The sequence below is a fragment of the Gallinula chloropus genome (genome assembly GCF_964237585.1).
Source record: "Gallinula chloropus genome assembly, chromosome: 2".
Lineage (NCBI taxonomy): Eukaryota > Metazoa > Chordata > Aves > Gruiformes > Rallidae > Gallinula > Gallinula chloropus.
The window spans coordinates 118,703,415-118,723,584 of NC_140086.1; the positions used below are offsets into that span (position 1 = coordinate 118,703,415).

A 20,170-nucleotide genomic window follows, 5' to 3' on the forward strand; every position below is an offset into this window, starting at 1 on the left:
GAAGCAAATGTATTGGCTTCAATATGGGGGAAAAAAAAAGGTTATTGAAAGTTATCTGAGCCTGGTGTATCCATTTCTTAAAATACCCACCCCAAAACAACAGAACAAACTCCTACAGAAAAAAAAAAACCCAATGGTGTCTACAACACTGCCTCTAGTCAGGGGAGAAATAAGGGCCTAATTTTCTAGGCAGGAGAAAGGTATTTGTGTTGAAAACAGCTGTGCCAAGCAACTACTGTAGATGGGTTCTACTTCCAGTAAAGCCACCAGTGTTCAGTTTTAGTTGTAGAGGCAGATAATACAGGAGGCTCGTGGAGTTTGTGGAAATTGGACCCGTTCTTGTGTGTATATTTATGTATATAAATAACTTAGAAATTATTTACATCAGTGTACAGAATAAATCTAAACACAGTTACCAAAATGCCAGTGGATTTGGTCTTTAACTCTTTGCATTTCATCTTCAAAACACCGTACAAACATCAATCATTTAACCAGGCAACTTCCCTCTCACCAAAAGGGTTAAGAACAGCAGCAGGGTAAGAGCTGGAGTGGAGGCAGCAGGTTCATAAAAAGGCAGCCAATCCTCTATCTCCCTCTCCCACGGCTTCACACCTTTGTGAGCTCTGCTGTCCCAGTGTAGGAGTAACCTTTGTAACAGGATGCTTGCTGGAGTGGGGAACTCCTCATTCAAAAGCAAATGATGCGCTCTTCCTTTTCAAAAGCCTTGGCCTCTTCTTGACTTATCAGGTTCCCGTTCAAACTGGAGGGGAAAGATAAAAGGGGTGAGCTAGCAAGGTAGTGCCTGTTGCCCATCTTCCCGCTGGCAGAGGTTTTGGAGCAGAGACCAGAGCTTTGCCATGCCGTGCGAGGGGTGTGGCTCTCAAGGGCAGGGGGTTGGGAAGGGCCTCGGACAGGCGGCCACAGCACTGCTCTTCCCACTGTGCACACAGGGAACGGAGCTGCTGCTTCAGGAAGAGAAACTGAGGCAACACCTACACTGCCCTGAACCAAAACCCGTGCTGGGTACCCAGCCCCCTGCATTTACACGAGCACCACAGAGCCAACAAAGACTCTTACCGTGCAGTGGGCTTGTTCACAGACATTTAGTCAGTCTTCAGAGCATTTTGTGTCTTCCATGACACTCAACTCTGTTAAGTTATCAATGTGAAATGACTTAGGGTCAGATTTTTTGAGTTTGGCTACGTGAAGTTCATCTACACTGATAGTTACACCCTGGAAAATTAGCGGCTGGGTGAAGTGCAGCTGTCAGAAATGTTAAAATCTGTTAAACCACTTGGACTCATTAAGTTATCAGGGTTATTGAACCCCTCTGAAAATTCAGATGAGACCTAAAAGGCAGATTTCAGTCTGGAGAGTCAGTATGATTCAAGTGGGAATTGCCTCTTCTGTAGATGAAAGCTGCCAGTGGCCTTCAAAGAAGGCATCTCTTCCACCTCTCCGGGGATCCCACTGGTCAGATGATGAGTCACCACCTTTCTAAGCAAGAATTCAGTGTTCTTCCACTAAAACAAATACATATATTTAAAAATGAATCTCATGCTCAATAATAAAGCAGTGATGCTAAACCCCAGCACAGTTGTATTGACTCCTGAGCTCCGGGAGGTGAGGGAAGGAATGTGGTGTTTGGCCTTGCACCTTACAACACGCACGTGATGCCGACCTAATCTAAACCAAGCAAATCCTACAAAAAGTTAATCTGCTTGTAGCTTGGCACTTCCAGCCTGTCTGGAGCGCCGCCCGAAGAAAACCCGAGCACAAATTCTATGAAGCAGATTAGTAATGCTAATTAAATGTAACCACCTCCCCACTCACTGGGATGTAGGTCCTGAAGAGCATGAGCGTGTTCAGAAGTTTAAAAATAAATAGGGAAGAGTAAAACTCAGCCTGTGAAGTTAGGCACCTGTTCTGCAGACAGGTGTGTTCTGCAAATCTCTGGTACAGACAGATGTGAATTAACAAGACTGCTTGGTGTTCCCAACACCCAGGGCAGTGTGGGTTCAGTGACAGGGGCTTTTTATCTGCTGGAACCCCCCTGCGACACATAGACCCAGGCTGAATTTGTTTTTAGGCTGGAAAGCAGTAATGCCAGAAGTGTTGTAAAGGGAAAGAAAGGTTACAAAGTGATCCTTTGAGGAAGGGATCGTTACCAGACTTCTTTAATAGCAGTGTTCTCCTTGAGAGCTTCGCTGAGGTACTTCACCCCCTTGGCTGTAATTTGGTTCTGGATAAGCCTAGAAGGAAAGCACTTCACGTCACACGAACACGCAGGCTCATTTACAGCACAGGCACAAGCTCCACTCAGCTTAAGGTCAAGGGGCAAAGCTGGGGCTGTTTGCCACAGGAAGGTGGTTGTGACCTGTATCTGTGAGGATGGTACATGGTATTGGTTAAATGCCCCACGTGTACTTCCAGAAGCAGAGCCCAGAGTCTTCTCCTTACAATCTTGCATGTGGTTGGAATCAGGAGATACAGAGCTGACAGATTTCTGCTAAGGACTGTTGGCACAACTGCATACCAGAGGCAATTTGGACTCTTAGCTCTGCTCTCTTTTTAAGGACACTCTGAGGCATTTCTAAGCAGTATCTGGAAAATTCTGAGTACGGAACCTGTGTGAGCCTAGTGTTTTAGCAGTGAAGATCTAAAGGTTGCCAAATCCTCTCCTCCTGTTTATCAGACTGGCAAACTCTTTGAAAAATAAGGCACTGAATTTGACTCTGGTTTGAGCTGGTGCAAGTTCCAGTGAAGCCTCCTCAGCAGCAATAAAGGATGTCTCACCTGAGCTGAGGGAGGGGAAATGATACAAAAGGTCCTCAAGCAGCACAGCTGATGAAGCAGTAGCTAACTCTTACTCCAACCTACAGGTCATCCCCCTAGCTGAAAATGAGCAAAGCCCCCTCACCTGCACAAGCTGTAAAAATACTCATGGGCCTAGCCTACCTAGTTCAGTACTTACTATAGTGTGTACCATTCCATGTGACTGGCTGCATGAATCCCACAGGATTCAGGATGAGGCCGGAAATTGGAACAAATTGAATGATCCCTAGAGGACAGAGGGAAGGAAGGGAGCAGGGAGACTTTCCCATTAAAGGGCTTTCTGCACTTGGCAATATGAATCAAAGTGCAAAGGGATCCAGTAGATTCTTTCAGCTACTGGAAGAACACTCATGATTTTGCCTCAAGTTCAACTCCCTACGTGGGTCACAACCTTTTGGAGGTGTCCACTGGTACAGCCAACAGAGTAGGGTATCAGTGTGCCTGCTGGGCAGTATGAGCTATGGTAAAGACACAGGCCTAGATTGCTACGTCTGCTTTGCTTGGGGACAGTTTTGTTATGAATTCAAACCAAACTGCTCATCTCCACAGATGTGCAAAGAAACCGAGTCCACCCATCTGTCCCCTTTTATGTTCAGGGTGATGGGCACCAGAGCTCCTACTGCTTTCAAGTGAGGCTACAAGTACTTGGCACCTCTGGCAACAGGCACACTTCCTAAGGCGGTGGGAGCTACTGGAATACAGGGAATGCTGGAATGTGGTTAGCAAAATCTTTGTAGGAGCTTGTAAAGGGAGTCAGTTTATGATGTTCTCTTGAGTGCTTGGCATAAACGGACAGCTACTTGTTTGACATCTGCCCAACCCCATCCAGAGAGAAATTCTTGTGAACCTCTGGATTAGAGCAGCCAAGGCTGTGTTTTCTTAGAAGTTTAACGAGTCTCTTTGTGATCGCTGGAAGTAACCCGGGGTTTCCTGGGGATTTATGTCTTACAGAGGAGTGCCTTGCATGAGTGGAAGTGCTAGCCCTTGAAGAGAACACTGGGCAGATGGGACATACATTTAAGTGTCTGTCATGTGGGGTCTTGGCTGAAGAGTAAGAGTTGAGCTTGCTGCTTTCATAGCATGATAATAAATAGCAAGAATCACAACAAGGTTATTCTGTTCTAGCTGTCTGCCTGTGTATTTTTTGAAACTTTTGTGTTTGAGGCCGGGGCTGTTCCCCTAAGGGGAGATGAAATCAATTAGCAGTTCAAAAGTCACCACAACGTGCAAACAGCTTTAACTTTGCCCGGTAGGAAGGCAGGTCCGAAACGCCAGACAGCAGCTTTATTAACTTTCCATTAGAACTGTCTAGGACCAGTCAGCTGCATCCAGACCATGCATAAAAAGCTCACTGTGACCTACATAGACTTGGAAGGTGAAGCTTTAATGCAGCGACTGCCAAAGAGCCCGTGCCGCTGTGGAATGTAACTCACCATAAATGCACCAGCTTCTTGTTGACCTTCAGCATCTCTGCAAAACTCATCGCTGCCTCATCGTCCATCTCGTTTTTAGTCAGCCTAAGTGGGAGAGAAAATGTTCACTCAGGATGTTATCGCTGTTTTTTCAGTCCCTTGTTTTTCCAGCTTGTCTGTGACTTAGCTTTAGACAGCCTAAGGGGGGTATTAGGGAGGGTGTGCTGTTCCTGCCCTGAGCAGTTTCTAAAGGCTGGGCACAAAGAGATGCTGAACAGAAGCCCTGGAGGTAAAAGAGACAAGAGTATCAGATCTTTCTCAGGGCAATGTTCTCCTGATACTTCCTCATGATGTTTTAGTGTCTAAAAGGTGGATGAGGTGTGGAGAAAAAAGGTAGAGGTGTTGAGACAACACCTACTGAGACAACAAGAGGTGCAAAATTTGAGGACCAAGAACTTGGCTTCAGATGATGGAAGTAAGAGAAGATGGGGAAAGCACGATGGATGGAGGGAGCAGAGCGAATGGTGACACTGGGACACTGGAATGCATCCTAAAGGACACCTGCTGATGACTCATTGCCCACATTCTTCCAGAGGGATGCATCTTACAGCTTGCTGGTAGTGAAAGCACAGGGGATGAGGGGAGGGAGAGGAGGAGGAGGAGGGGAGAGGAGGAGCGGCAGTGGGACTGCAGGAAATAAAACTAGGCTGCTGCTGCTTTCTCAGGAGCAGGAAGCAGACCACGCTGTGGGTTACCAGAATATCTTCACGGAGTTGTTGTGTCGCATGGCTTCAGCAATACTTTTGCCTCCCTCTGTCGTGATGCCGTTGAATGCCAGACTGTGGAGGAAGACACAAAGGTGTGAGAAAGGGCACCGCCTGGCCCTGCCCCTGCCAACCCCCAGCGAGGATCCCAGGCAGTCTTTCTCCCAGCATTTGGGGGTTTCAGACTTTGCAAACCAGTGAGTCTTTTATGACTTGCACAAGCAAGAACAGTTCACAGGCTGCAGCCAGACTGCAGGCCCTGAGGTTTGCTGGCAGTGCGTTGTGCTGGTGGGACTGACAGCAGAGCTGCACCCAGTGCTTTTACAGTCAAGGCTTTTAACAAGGACAAAGAGCTGTACTTAGTAGTACACAGGTTTTTACATGCATTTGTCATCCCAGCTCCCAGTAGAAACTGGGCACTTTGTCCTTTAAGTCCTTCAGACGGCCTGAATATCTCATTCTTCTTCCAAACACAACACCTTTTGTTGTCTATGGAGAGATGAGCTTGTAAATGCCTGCTTTCCATTACAAACCACAAACATTTCTTAGTCTGCCCTTCAGTCTTTGAAAAGACAGTGGTGAAATCACCCAGTTAAAGCTATGTTCCAGGCTTTGAGAGTTCAAAAGGTATTTCCTACCTCAAAAGCAAGGCCAGAGCCTGAAAATAGCTCGTGGTCTCAAAAAACCAAGTACAAAGGGTGATCAAGTGGGGCAATAGCACAAATACATGTTAGCACAAGTCCCTGCCAGCTTCAGCTGAAGCTAGGTATTCTCAGTCCAATGTGACTAGGCCTAAAAAAGTCAAATGCTTGAAGAGTGATGTAGCAGAGACTATCTTCCCTTAATCTTCGCATAAACCTATCCCTGGTGCTAACTCTGAATTCAAATTGTGAAGCAAGACTAACCAGTGGAAGGTAAGAAACGAACTGCAGTGCAAGATTCACCCTGCACAGTGCCAGCAAAGCCCAGCCCTAGCCAGCACAGTTACTCCTCCTCATTTTTGCAAACACATTCATCAGCAGATTTGTTCCCTTCTGAGGATCCCTCAGCTCTGATTCAGGTTCCAAATGTTTTCTTTCAAGTCTGATGCGTCTGGATGGATGCTGCAATTACGGGAAGATGGCTATTTCAGACAGCTTTTAAGTGTAAATATATCTAGGTCACTGCACCTGTTCAGCTTTTAATTTTTTAAGCCCGGCTATCCGCTCGCGGAAAGGAGGACAAGGCACCAGCTCTGAAATCCCCAGATCTATCCGAAGTGGCAGCAATAAGCTCTCCAGAGATCCCCAAACTCCCGTGTTTCTAGAGAAGCTAGTGCCATGTGCCACCTTGTGGGGAAACCAAGGAGCCTTGTCCGCTCCCTCACCGTGGTGGCCAGTGGAACTGGGAGGCAAAAGGAAAGGATCACCATGAACCCAGTGCTCCAGCTGCCTGGAGGGTCTCCGAAGCAGCAGCAGCTGCCACAATACACGTCTTTAATTCCACAGCCAGCATTTGAAAGTCTGGCAGGGGACGGGCTGCTTTACACTGCCAGCTTCTCCCCGTGCTGTGCTACCAACTTCACCCATGCTGTGGCTTCTAGAAGGCTAGTTAGAGATGAATCGCTGAGCTCCGGTGAGAGCTACATCTCATTTGCAGTGCATATGTGGTGTTGTAGCTCCACTGGAGTACAGGATGAACCTGAATTTGAGACCCCCAGCCCCTACTCAAACAGTTCATCACCTAAAAATGACTTTGGTAAAAACTGCTGTACCTTCACAATGGAAACTGTGAGCACTGAGCTCACCAGGAGCCTGATTCTGTGACAGCTGCTGCATCCTTCTGCTCATGCTCCCTGATCAAAATGGCACCCACTGACCATGTGCTTTCACAAATGCCAGTAACTCAGTGTGGCATGAGGGGAGGAGGTGCAGGCAGAGGAAAGGATGCCAGCCCTGCAACATTTTTAACTTGCTTAATGGCTGCACGGGGCTTTTTTGATTCAATTTGGCCTCTCGTTCGCACCAGGAGCCTGTTGGTGACACAGTGAAGGCTGCAATACCAGATGGCATTCCAAGCAAACGCCTGGTGGGAAGAGTCATCCCTTCAAAGCGTGATGGGAACGCCAGCACTATGCCGAGCTGCCTGGCTCTGCTCGTGGTTTACCTCACGTTTGTTAACCTGGGGTGGTTCCTCAGGGCCTCTGCAAATGCCTTTGCTCCTTCATCTCCAACTTGATTTCCCCACATCCTGGTGAAGAGAAGAAACCAGGGGTTATCAGGCATGCTGCCCTACTGCCCCTCAGCACCGCATCCTCCCTTTTTCTCTACCCTCCCGTCCTTGTCCCTCCCACCCCCCTATACTTCACGGTCTTCCAGGCTCCTGAGAAAGCTGGCAGGTCCCCTCCCTGCCAAGCCAGGCATGTTCCACTCCCTGCACACCGCAGCACAAGCCTCTGCTGACTCACCAGTACCCTAAGGCCACAGCACAGCAGCAGCTCTAGAAGACAGCCTGCTGCAGCAGGGCTGCTTTTGGGATCACCTTACTCCGTTGAGCAAACCCTCCGCAGCGCTGTACCCTTACGGGGTAAAGGAGTCCCGTAGCCCTGCACAGTGAGATGCTGTGAGAAATACACCAAGTCCTAAATCCCACCATTTCCCTGCTCAGCATTTCCTCCCCAGGCCCCTGCCGCAGTTGGTCACAGACTGGCCTTTAGGCAGTGTGAAGCAGAGGTCTTGGGAAAGAGTCCCCAGGTGGACAGGGACCCACACCCAAATGGGGACTTTATGAACCAAGCTGCTCTGCAAGCTCCCCCTGTCCTTCAGAAAGGTCTGGTAGAACAGTTACAATTCCTTCAGTGTTACACCCAACTGGTGTCTCCTCTCTCACCAGAATTCTCCCAGGGACAGTATGGCCCTGGGCTCTCCTATGCATATGTAAGGAATGGTGTTTCCAATGGCAAAACAACCCTTGGTACCACAAAGGGTTAAGAGAAGGTACTGTGGTAAAAGCTGCAGAGATTTGGTTCTTGCAGATTTGACTGATGTTTAATAACAGTATCTGGTCAAATCTTTTCTAGGCAGACCAAGCACTTTGAAAATACACCCTGTATTATGAGCTTGAAAGCACCTCTGCTGAGGTACAAGAGGTTTTTTTACAAGGATCATGGCGTGATGAGTCAGAGCCACACTCAGCTTGCTGGGTAATTAGTTGGCAGCTCTTTTAAAATCAATTGAGCTTTGTGGTATCTAAACACATCCACTTCCAGTAAGTTCCCTAGAATTTCCTTGTCCTTCAGTCCCGATGCTGTTTGTTATGTAAATGCTGAATGTATCTGTTTAAACACTTCTGCCCAAGCTATCCTAAATCCATTTGGAATGATTATTTTCTCCACAGGAGAAAAGAGGAGTCCTTCCCTGCAAGTACCAAAAGCACAGCGCAGCAGACCCAGCCATATGACAACAGAAGCGTGCATACTGTTGGCTATATATTTATGAAATGGCATTGAAAAACAAGATTAAAGGACAAAACCCTGATTTTTCTGCTTTTCATATTTCAGAGTTATTGTGATATGGCCAAACGTTATCACAGTGTCACAATGGCCAGTTGGAGGTTTTAATTCTGTGGATTTCACTGTTAGTTTAATAAAAAAAGAGAAAAAGAAAAGAATTCTCCTGTAAATGGAAAGAGAAACCAGAGGGAAAAAAAAAAAAAACCCACCAAGGCCTCAAGTGTAGCATCTGTCCTGAGAAAGAGCACAGGGATTAAAGGTTTATAGTACATCCAGACCTTTCTCCAATAATAGCACATTCTCCAGTCTGGGACAGACTAGAGACCAGGATGATGGGAATTTCTTCTTACTCTCCCAGCTCACAACTTTATCAGGACTTGATGCAAAAGGTCTGACAATTAAAGCAATGACACTCATTAACTAGGTACATTGCCAGCTGTCACCAAACCACCCAGACTTCTAAAAATGACAAAGTATCTCTAGATTGGCTGTGTTACTGTGAGGAAGGTGGCTATCTTGTTAGCTTGTTTCTCCTTTAAGATTCTGTCAGAACAGTGAAAAAACACCAAAGCAAACACTGTGTGAACTGGAGAACAAGCAAGGAGCCCCCTTTTCTTTGAGTGGAAAACATGTGGTTGTGCTTCTGCACTAGTTTTGTTCTAACGCTGCTGTGGGGAGGAAGGAATGGCAGAAGGAAAGGCAGTAAGAATGGAAGGAGGGATGATCCTAAGGGATTTACAGGTGCCTTGCAAGACCCAGGCCTGAGCGCTGCTGGGAACTTACCCAATTTCAAACATTGTCTTGCTCTTCTGGATGGCCTGGGCAAGGCACTTCCCTCCTTCACTAGTTATTTTGTTTGCTCCTATTCTGCACAAAACACACAAATTGATGAGGTAGGTCGGTCACAACTGTGTGGTTATTAGAACATCAGCTCAGAAAGCAACACAAGTATCTCAGGCTAAGTAACTCAAAAGGCTAGCTACACTTATCAAAGATTAACCTGGGGTGAAAAAACTGCTGCAGGCATTTGACCTTTGATGAAGGGACACAATTTTATGTTGTCTGTTACATATTTTGCTCGTCAGCCCTCTGAATCTGACGTATTCATTACTGTAAAGATTTTTGGTGCTCAGCATGTCAGAAAGGAGCTTTAGGAGCTGATCCTCAAGACAAGGCCCCCTGCCTAGTTTTCAATACATATCCTAATATCAGCAGTTGCTACAGAGTACCTGAATTACATGCAGCATGTTTCATGATGCCAGAGGGAACAGAATAGTTTCAAGTCTTTCTGTGCTGAGCACAGGCTACAGGTAGCAGCACAGGTCAGTGCAGCAGTGTCTCTGGCCAGCACTCTGCAGAAGACCTTTTCTTTTTTGCCTACATGGGGATATCAAACAGCTGGACTTCAAGGAAGAGATAAATCTCAGTCGCATATACACTGATGTAAAGAACAAACCAAACCCAAAAACCTCTTAACCCACTGTATTTACATGAAGTAAATCTGGCTTGTTCAACCGACTTCAGACACGTGAACATACACTCTATCTCAAAATAACCTCTGAGGTTACTACACAGCCTGAAAGTAACCATCTTCCAACGGGCTTTTTTTGTGGAAGTTTGACAGTGTTTTGCTTATTTAATCTAAGCAGTGAAGGAACCAAAGTGACTTGGGTTTCAAAACTCTGGAAATATTTCAAATGGGAAGGATGTGGCTCGTGCAGGATTTCAGAACAATTTAGTGGTGGAACAAGGACTAGGACTATAGCCCAAGAGCTCCTGGCTGCTGGTTGCTACACACAGCAGCTTACATTACTCTGTTTTCTGCTATGATCACAATTAAACCATCGGTTAATGATCTACCTTTATGTCAGACCAGCGTTGTGCATGGCCAGGCACTGGTATCTGGGGAAGTTCCAGGAATTAAGGTAACAATTTGCCAAGTGAATTTGGGGAATTCCTGAGTTGAGGTATGACACCAGCACAGCCTAATTGCAATGGACAGTAAAAGACCAGATAGCAAGAAACTTGGTGCTAAATCCAAGGGACTTCACCCACTGCAAGGGGCGGTGGGGTTCATGCCCCACTGAAGCCACACTCAAATGCTCAGACCGGATTTAGGTACAGAACACGTCTCATGCTCTCCTTTTCCTTACTACTATATTCTATAAGGACTATGGATACTAGAGTTTCACTTGCCATTGTTCACCACTAGACTACTCCAACCTAAGCTATATTTTATTTGAAACATATTTTTGAGGTTCCTCCCCCCGCATTTCACCCATTTCAAGTTGCTTTATGCTCATTAGAGAAGAAAAAAATATAATAAATCAAACATACTTAACGTATTCAAGGCTTGAACACTCTTCAATTAGCTTTGCAACGTATTTGGCTCCAACATCAGTGATTTGGTTGTTGTACAAGCTTAAAGAAAAAAATCACATTGGTAAAAATAGATTATTCCTGTGCTTGCTTTAATATATATACAGCCAGAATGGTTTATAATGCACACACAGCATCTATCTTTTTCATATGGCTTTGTACACATTCATGAGAGCTTGTATTTCTATTTTGATATACAATTCATATTGTGAAGGGCCAGATAGAAAATACAAGGAGACCAGACTGTAAATCATGGGGAAATATTTATATAGTTCTTTAAATAAACGGTCTCCCCGAGCAAACAAAGCTTCCCTTTATTCCTGTGCTAGTACAGAAACAATATTGCCAGAAGTCAGAACAGAAAACACCAGAAGAACGTATTTTTAGTCCTCTAAAAGTCATAAAATCCCCTTGCAAATATTACTGAAGAACAGATACCTGAGCAGATGGCCTTAGTTTAGGGCGCTGAAGGAAGGAGGTGGTTCTTGGTATTCATGCTCACTTTTCTATAAGTCAGTTTTATGTAGCTACTTAACGAAGAGCAGGATGCCAGAGCTAACATGCCTTCCAGCTTCGACTTGATTAAGAACTAATTAAAGTCTTAAAGAATTTGGTACCACGAACACGACACTTGAAACCGTACGATTCTCATTCTAGTCTCCTCCAAGCTGCATCTGCTTTGCATACTTGAAACAAACCAGCTTGCAGCAGAGAAAACAGCAGGCTGCAGCTACAAAGCTCACACTCTCTTGCTCGTGCTCTCTCTCCCTGCTCCACCACCAGCAGAAGGCTTTAGGTATAAAGCTGTTCAGGCCTGCACAGTTCAGTAACCTGACGGTGGTCTGCACCGTGTCAGGGAAGGGCTGGATGCCAGTGGGAGGCCGTGCTGTGAGGCAGAGCAATGGGAGAGGAAGCAGAGCCCTTTCCCCAGTCAACTGTTGCAGGATGGCAGCTGAGTTATTTCTGACACAACCTGCCGCTTTGCTTATGTTCAGCAAAGGAGGAGGTTAAGTGTGGTTTCCACCCCACCTTTGCTCTGCCAGTGCTGTCAGCACTGCAGTGTTATTTTATCAGCATCTAGTGCTTTGCTCCTGGTGGATACACACCCCAAGTAAGTCACGATTTGGTACTTGGAGAGCTCCTCATACAAGATCCTCGCTCCGTGATCTGTGACCTGATTTACACTGAGCCTGGAATGAAAGGAAAGAAAGGAAGATTTGAATGGATGCAGATTGCAAGTGTCCATCGCCCATGGCCTGCAAACGACTGGAGCTCTGTGCATTTCCCTCTGACTTGCTGACAGGTCCTTATGCCACATATTAAAAGCCATTAAGGGAAATGCAGGCTCAGGTTCAAATGGCCCCCTTCAGAGAAACATAGAAAACAAAAAGCCCCAGATCTCCAAGGTAATGCTCTAGAAGCTGTCCACAGAACTGCAAACAAGAAAATGCAGTAAGTCAGAAACCAGACAAAAACACCTCATCCTCCTCCAGGCTTACTGTGATTGCAGAAATTCTGCTTGACACCCAAGTGAAAGCAAGCTTTCCAAACTACTCTTCTTGCAACCTTCCCTCCCAGTACCTAGCAAACACCAGGCATCTTGAAAGTCACAACACCTTCAGGCTTCAGCGAACAAAGGCTGTGAAAAGCCTTGGCCAGGAAACCCAACTGCAGTCCCATGGGTGTGCTAGATGTTTCTAATTTTATTGTTTCAACTAGACATGAAACAAGTCAAGATCAGCAATTCACAGAATCAAAATGCTTCTTTTCAGTGGGTTTTGTTTGTTGGGTTTTTTTAAACACCTTGAGTTTTTTTCACTTTGCCTAAATGACAGGTTCCCGTGAAGCATTCCAATCCTGATGAATCACATTTTCTGGGTAAAGCTGTCCCCATGAAAACTTTTTGTCCCCATGAAAACTTTACCCAAACTCTGAAGGCAAACATTCGCTGCTGAGAGTCCCTTATCACCAACAGCCTTCCCAGCTCTTGCTAGTTAGTAGCCTGGTCACTTTGGAACAGACTAGCACACAGGAGAAATCAGAGCCAATACCTACAGATCAGAAGAGTCTGTTTCTTTGAAAGGGGGTGGTTAAGGTGTTAGAAATAACATTTCCTGACCTGCAGAAGCTGGTCACCAGAAATCAAAGTCCTAACATCAGGAGAGCCATAAAGACACAGAGGCAACCTGATGGACTGTTTTGGTGCTGGGGATGGTGTTAAGATCATGCTGTGTGTGGCATAAAGAATGGAAGTCTGTCCTTTTCTTCTTTGCTTTGTCTTACATACTTATGCATTTTCCCCCAAGTTTCCCTACTGCTTTCTCTTGGGGGGTTAGTTGACTTGCAGCTAACTTGGATAAACAAGAGTCGCTTGCTTTGAGTTAGTCCTAGAGGAAAACAAGGTAGAGCACAGCCAACCAGGAGGTATAAATCTATTTATAAAAAATAATAAAATAAAATAATCTCATGAGGCTGAATAAGCTTAAAAAAAGATCTACTTGGAGTTCCTGGTTTTCTGCACATAAATGTTTGGACAAATAAGTTATAGCTACATGGCTCAAAGGACTGGAGGTGCAACAGTGTGGCCTGTGATGTTAGAGATGGAGTTAGGTCTCCTTGATCCCAAGAAGCTGTGTCCTTTCGCCACATTACCTCAAGGAAACAACACATCTAAAGACTTCAACTACATCTCTTCTTGGACTACTACATCTGTTAGCTTTTGTTCTGTGAGAGCCAAACATCTTGGCAGGATGTCAAAGCAAGGAATTCAGAGGTTTTGATCAAGGGTTATTGCTACTAGTAGATTGTCTTTTAACTGGTATGAAGAAGGGCAGAGACAGGCTCAGGCAATTTTCAGATAAAGGACGAATCAGTGAAGTTTTCTTTCTTTTCTCATAAGCACTTTTACCCATAAAAATAATTTTTTGAGACAAAAGAGTTTGAGACAGAGCTAACTACAGCTTTAAACAGTCCCAGTTTCTAAGGACTTCTTATAACCCTTTCCATTTGGTTTCCAAATTCACAGCTTGTCCCTACTCCCGTGACTGGCTGAACAGAGATTTCAGAAGATCTGAAACTAATTTCCCCACTTTTGAGATCATTTCCTCCAGCCCAGCAGTCTGTGGCACAAAACAAGGATAAGCAAGGACCTGCTTGCACAGGCTCCTACCTGATCACTGCAAGCTTGCTGAAACAAGGTAGCAGTTCTTTTACTCCATAGTCATTGATATTGTTGTTGTCCAATTCCAGAGCCAGGTGCTTCTGAAAGTGATGCATAACAAAGGAAATAGCACTGCAGTCAGCTGAGTAGGCATTGCAGTAGGTGAGCTTGATGTAATTGGCACGCATGTGTTTGGCAGCCAACTTGCCCACTTTCTCGCTCTGAGTCTCGTAAAGGCACCTCAGCATCCAAACAAAGTTGGGCTGGACCTGGATCTGATTGTAGTTTGAAAGCCTGGACCGAGTGAGGCCTCTCAGGTGGGATTTCATGCTTTTCCCAAGGTATGTGATGAGCATCTTTCTCTTCCTCTTAATGACTGCAGGCAAAACTAGATGTCTGAAGAGCTTCTGCTTGGATCTAGAAAGCAGGCCACAGAGAAACAGGTTGGTGAAATGAAAGTGTTCATTGTTTCGGAAAGGATCCTCCCCTGCTAGCTGTTTCTTCAACCAAGGAATACGAAGGCAAATAGGCTGGGCAATCTCAGTGTGAGAACATTCATTGAAAAACTGAAGTAACTCCCTGGCACCCACTTTCTCGTCAATAACCAGGAACAAAGCTGTGAAAAAAGACTGAAGGGTTAAGTGCAGGAACTCGTAAGTGGACTGATCGTCATAGCCACTGTAACCTTTGACTGTCCTGAGAAAGCCCAACTGCAAATCTTCTTCAGAGATCTTTGCTGATGAGACCTCCTCCTGCTCAAAGATAAAGAAGGAGTTCTCCATTCCTTTGTATGCCATTTTACCCAAAGCTAGAAGAGTTTCCTTTCTTGATTTGAACATCTCTGCTTGGCTCCTGACGTTGTTCTTCAGCAAACTTGTTTTCAGAGATCTGTTCAGATGGACTTCAATCATGAGCAAAAATACATCTGTCAATGTAACAGAACAATCTGGAAGCTCGTGGCTGTCAAACATGGAATGGAAGTGTTCATAGCATTTAAAGATAATCCAACAAAATAAAGGCACTGAACACAAACTGCAGAGGTTGGGGTTAGCTTCCAAGTGGTTCAATACCAGCGTTCTTTGCCCCTCATCTTTGAAAACCATGGCAGTGTATTCCTTCAGGTTATTGCTGGAAAAGCCACGGAGCAATACCTTCTTTCTAATGATGTTTCTCTGGATCTCAGTTCCTGTCCTTGCTGTAAGAATTTTCTTGGATCCCTTGAGAAGCTTTCCTTTGAGAAGGCTTACCAGCAGCACCAGGGGGTGGATGGGTTCATTGGGTGAACAGATCTCAGGAATACTGCTGAGATCAAAGTTGGAATAGATCTCATCGAAGCCATCAAACGTGAAAAGGACTGTATGAGGGAATTGCAAGATGTGATGGAACACCTCTGCGGGGTCCTGGTCTGGGTAGCAATTATATTTGAAGAGTAGGTCTTTCAAACATATGGCTTCATCTTCCTTAAAGCAACTAAACATCCTGCATGGGAAACGGAAGAAAAATTTGGCTCCTATGTCCAATTCTTTCCTGGCCCAAAGGCTTTGTATCTTCTGCAGCAAGATGGATTTTCCAATTCCTGCATCACCAAAGACATAAATAGTCTCTCCATCTTCATTAATTAGCCCAAGTGCATCATCAAAAAGGGCTTCCAGCTGACACACTTCGCCTAGACTCTCGTTGGTAAAACTGACCAGCTCCATAATACTTTTAGAGTAGATTTCTTCAAGCAGCATCTCTTCCCTCTGAGCATATGACATAACAAACTTGGAGTCCCGTCCCAATTCATATCTGAGTTTCTGGCAATACCTGCTAACTAAAAAGAGAGTGAACTATTATTAAAAAGACTATTACTAAAAGGCCCCTGTATGCAATGACCCACCCCTTTGGGAACTGAGAGGGAGTAATAAACTAAAGCATATCTTATGTAAAATCGATTCTTTGACAGATCACTTCTATTTATCTGTGCTGTCCTCACTGTTCTCCTGGGAAGTTCAGGTGCTAATGAAAGAGGTAACATGTGAGCCACCATTTCCTGAAAGCCATTACTGACACTGTATGGCTTTAAGGGGCTGCTGTCTTTCAGCTGAGGCTCAAAGCCAAGCCCCTGACCTTTTGTTAAAGACTGTTTTACTCTCTGCAAGGGTTGGCGGTCACTGATGAGCTTTGGCATCCGCCTATTCACTATATTTATATTCTACCTGCAGTTTCTATCAGGTAGGTGGTTATACTTTCCTAATTTGTCTGGTAATTTTTATTATTTTAAATAGAAGGCATGCATTTTAGCAACTGGGGGCATCTTTTTTTTTTTTTTAAGGTGACAACAAGAACAAAAAAGAGAGTCTCAGTTATTGTGCAATGTCAGCTTGTGCTTCTGCTGTAACAGATACTTTGCTTCAGATGGGGGCAAAGTAATTCCTGTATTTATATAGTATGAAAAACCTCTCAAGAGGAAAGAATTTATTTGTGCAATAGTTTAACTCTGACTTTTGGTATAACTCATCGTTTAGGATCATAGAATAATTCAGGTTGGGAGGTACTTCTGAAAGTCTCTTGTCCAACTTCCTTCTCAGAACAGGGTCATTTATGAGATCAGATGAGGTTACTTGGGCTTTATCTAGTTGGATCTCAAAAACCACCAAGTATGGACACTGCACAGCCTCTTTTGGCAACCCGCCTCACTGCTTGACTGTCCTCTCATGAAATACTGGCTATTCCATTGCCAAAATATCACAGTGTTGCTAATAAATTGTAGCAGAGGCCTAGAAAATACTACAGCTGGCACAAGGTGGTTACGCCATTACGTGACATCTCCACAAACAAACGCAGAAAGAGCTTGACGTTAGCAAAACAGGATATAATACATCAACATGACTGTTGTGTTGTACAGCATCCCTTTTAATTATCTGGCTCCCACTGCTAGCCAGCACAGCATGTGTGCATTTATTACCCCTGGACGTGCCTGCCTGGGCTCTCTTACTCTCACAGCACTTGGTTAAAGCTTCCTAAGTTGAGGATAGTTCTTAAGTAAGGGTAGTTCTGAAAGGAAAGGGATGCAAATGCAGGACCTTACCTGGATCTGTATTTACCACAGGTTTACCAGAAATACTCTCCGAAGGCTCGTAACCGATTTCCTCCAGCCAAGGCTGAAGTTCATAGTAAGCATCTGTGACTTTCTGCAGGACATGGATGAAATACTCCGAGACTTCCTCCCCCTTGCTCTGAACCAAGTCTAGAATTTTGCGAACCTGAAAGAACATCACGTGAAAGATGGTCCATGCACAGCGTCTTATCGCAGCGACACGTGCAGACTGCTGCGGGCTCCCTTCTTAAAACTGGAATTAAGAGCAGCACCAAAATCAGAACTACTGCCTCAGAAACTTGAATTCAAAATCTAGCTCTGAATTTGAACCACCACAAAGCTGACTTTCTATCTGTCTTTGGATGTTGCAAGACAGTTGACTCTGCCAAGTTAAGGTCTGAACTTGTAGCTAACTCCTTATGCTAACCACAGACAAAATGGAAAAATACTGCTGCTCTTCAGTAGGGAACCCAAAGGATTTCCTCAGCCTGGCTAGACAGAAAATTTTAAATCCCATGCTGGTTAAAATAAGAAAGAAACAAGTGGTTTCTCTGTGTCCTAAGCTCACCTTGTGGTTTGTAAATATTTCAGTCCCATTTAGATTTACCTCGGGACCCAGACAGAGCCAGAGCAGGGGTAGGCAGAATGTCTCTCTGGATCTTAATGCAGAACCAAAACCCTACAGCTCTCCCTTTTAACGCAGCAGCTCGGTTCCACAGGCTGTCTCGGTACAACACACTCCTTCCCAGCAGCTGTTACTAAAACTAATGGAACCAAGCAGCAGCTGGAGCAGCTCAAGGGCTCAGCATCACCTCTAAAGTCAAGGCAGAGCCCGATCTCTGTGCAAGCAGCACAGGGCAGCCCTAGTATGAAACCCTCTGCAAGACAGCACAATCATTTACAGGCCCGTTTTGAATCTCTGGATCCTCTTCTTGCTGGAAATGAATGAAGAACTCAATTATAAACCAGAGAATAGTTTCTAGAGACCTTGGTATCTTGTGAGCTTAAAGCAGAGTGAGGTATATAGAGCACAGCAAAAACATGGGGTTTTTTTGGCAATTTGTATGCTTTAAAAAGCAATTTCATGCCTTCCAGAGAAGCTCCCACAGAGTCCATTTGACTTACTGTTGTGGCCTGCTCTCTCTCTCTGCTTAGACTCCTGATGGATGGCCTTCCCCCCAGCTTTGTTACAACAGTCACGTACACTATGCTGAACCCCCCAGCTTTGTTACAACAGTCACATACACTATGCTGAACAGTAAGAAATGGAGAGGGTCACATGGTGCACATTTACCCAGCTTGGACCCTATGCACAGAGCGAGCCCTGTGTCACCATTTCAACTTGCCCATAAGAATTACTATTTTATGAAAATCTGCACCGTTAGTGAAGTCCAAGGTCTCTGAATTTTTTATGGGTTGCCTGCCTCTAATTGTGATACTGTTCTGGAGCTGCATGACTGGCTGGTCAGGGAAACAGATCAGGAGTTTGTTTCAAGTCATGGTGCAAGGATACATGTGATAATCATCTTCTATCCAAAGACCAGGAAATAATTTTTGTTACTGTTGTCCAAAGATGAATCCAAAACCCAAACGGACCAGGATATATCAGTTTTCCGTGAAAACATTTACAATGGACATCAGTGTTTAAAAAGAAGGGGAGGTCTTCCTGATGTAAAATAATACTTAATTTCTTCTCTCTCGTCCTCTAAATCAGAATGATCTGTCCCACAGCATCCTGAAGTAGTTCTTCCTTGCAATACTCTGCATAGTAACAGAGGCTTGTGTCTAGCAAGCTCCATTCTAGGAGCCACTGTGGTCACCTCCTTACCAGAGGACCATGCTACGGGGAGGTGGGGACAACAGAACAGCAATTATCACCCTGCTAAGCAGCACCAGCCATGCTGGAATGAGATGTGCTGGAGGCATCCGTCCAGAAGGAATGGAGTGGGGAGACACCAAAATAACAAAGACACTAGATGTAAAAGTTGCTGGGTAAGCCCATAAAACCAGGTAACAAAAAGCTTATGCTGGCTAGTGAAATGAAATAAAATCAAAAACATACCTTGTCTGCTTGAGTTGGAAATTGGACAACAATCTCTGCATCTTCATTGGTGAAGTAGTCGTTCTTAACCAAGTTGTCAATCAAACACTGCGTGTTTCGGATCCTGCTGACCAGAAGCTCCCGGTACACCTTCAGCAAAGCAATGAAGGAGGGAGGATGTGCCCCTGGAGTTTTCTTCACAGAAATCTTCCAGTCAGCACAAAGTTGGCCTGCCATAGTTGAGATAGCAAGAAGCTGCTCGGCCTAGCCTCATCTTTGACCAACTGTCCGTGCGCAGTGAGAAGGCAGCTTGGAGTTCACTTTGGGGAAACAGGCAACCTGCCCTTCACATTACCAAGCCTGTAAAAAGTAGTTGTATAGAACCTCAATTAAAAACCTTATCCCATGCAGATATACCCTTCAATTAGACGTCAAAGAATAGTTCCCCCATGTAGTATCTCAGCCAGCCTTATTAAGGAAAAATTCTGATTTTCTCCTCAGATACTTCCATTTATTTGTTCAGGTTTTGAAAGAAAATTGTGTACTGATGTCAGTCTCTCCTCCAATACCAGTACTTTACTGTAGCCTGCCTCAAACACCACCACTGGCATCTGCCTTATTAACTGTCTGTTCTTAGTGCATAATTTAATATTTTTTTATTAGCTTTTCATGTTTCAGAAGACAAAGCAGGGCATCTGGCCAAACATATCTGGACAAGGAAATAAACAGAATAAAATTATATTTCACAGCAATTAATTTTGTAGAGGGAATTAACTTACAGTAGCAATTCACTTTGCTTTCTCCTTGTTACAGCAACAGACCCTGTATAAAGTGTTGCCAATATGATAACTGTCCCTGTAAGCTAGGCCTTGTGAACTCTGAGTCAGGTTTAGGTAAACTAGGATAAAAGTGCTCAGCTTCAGAGCACCTGGTTTGAGAGGCAATAGTGAGGCTGTGGGAAAACCACTGATCAGATGTTGGGTTAAGACAGACAGGAGTAAAACGCTGCG

At 44.8% G+C, this 20,170-nt stretch overlaps 1 protein-coding gene across 1 annotated transcript; it reads right to left on the reverse strand.

The window, feature by feature from the left end:
• Positions 1–338: 338 nt before the first annotated feature.
• On the reverse strand, positions 339–19,397 carry NOD1 (nucleotide binding oligomerization domain containing 1; the record flags this gene model as incomplete). The annotated part of the gene is made up of 11 exons (XM_084280383.1): positions 339–760; positions 2,169–2,252; positions 4,269–4,352; positions 5,003–5,086; positions 7,157–7,240; positions 9,285–9,368; positions 10,839–10,922; positions 11,987–12,070; positions 14,050–15,853; positions 17,111–17,285; positions 19,182–19,397. 11 exons carry the CDS (start codon positions 19,395–19,397, stop codon positions 688–690), a joined length of 2,856 nt encoding a protein of 951 aa, XP_084136509.1. The 3' UTR covers positions 339–687.
• Between the last annotated feature and the right edge of the window lie 773 nt (positions 19,398–20,170).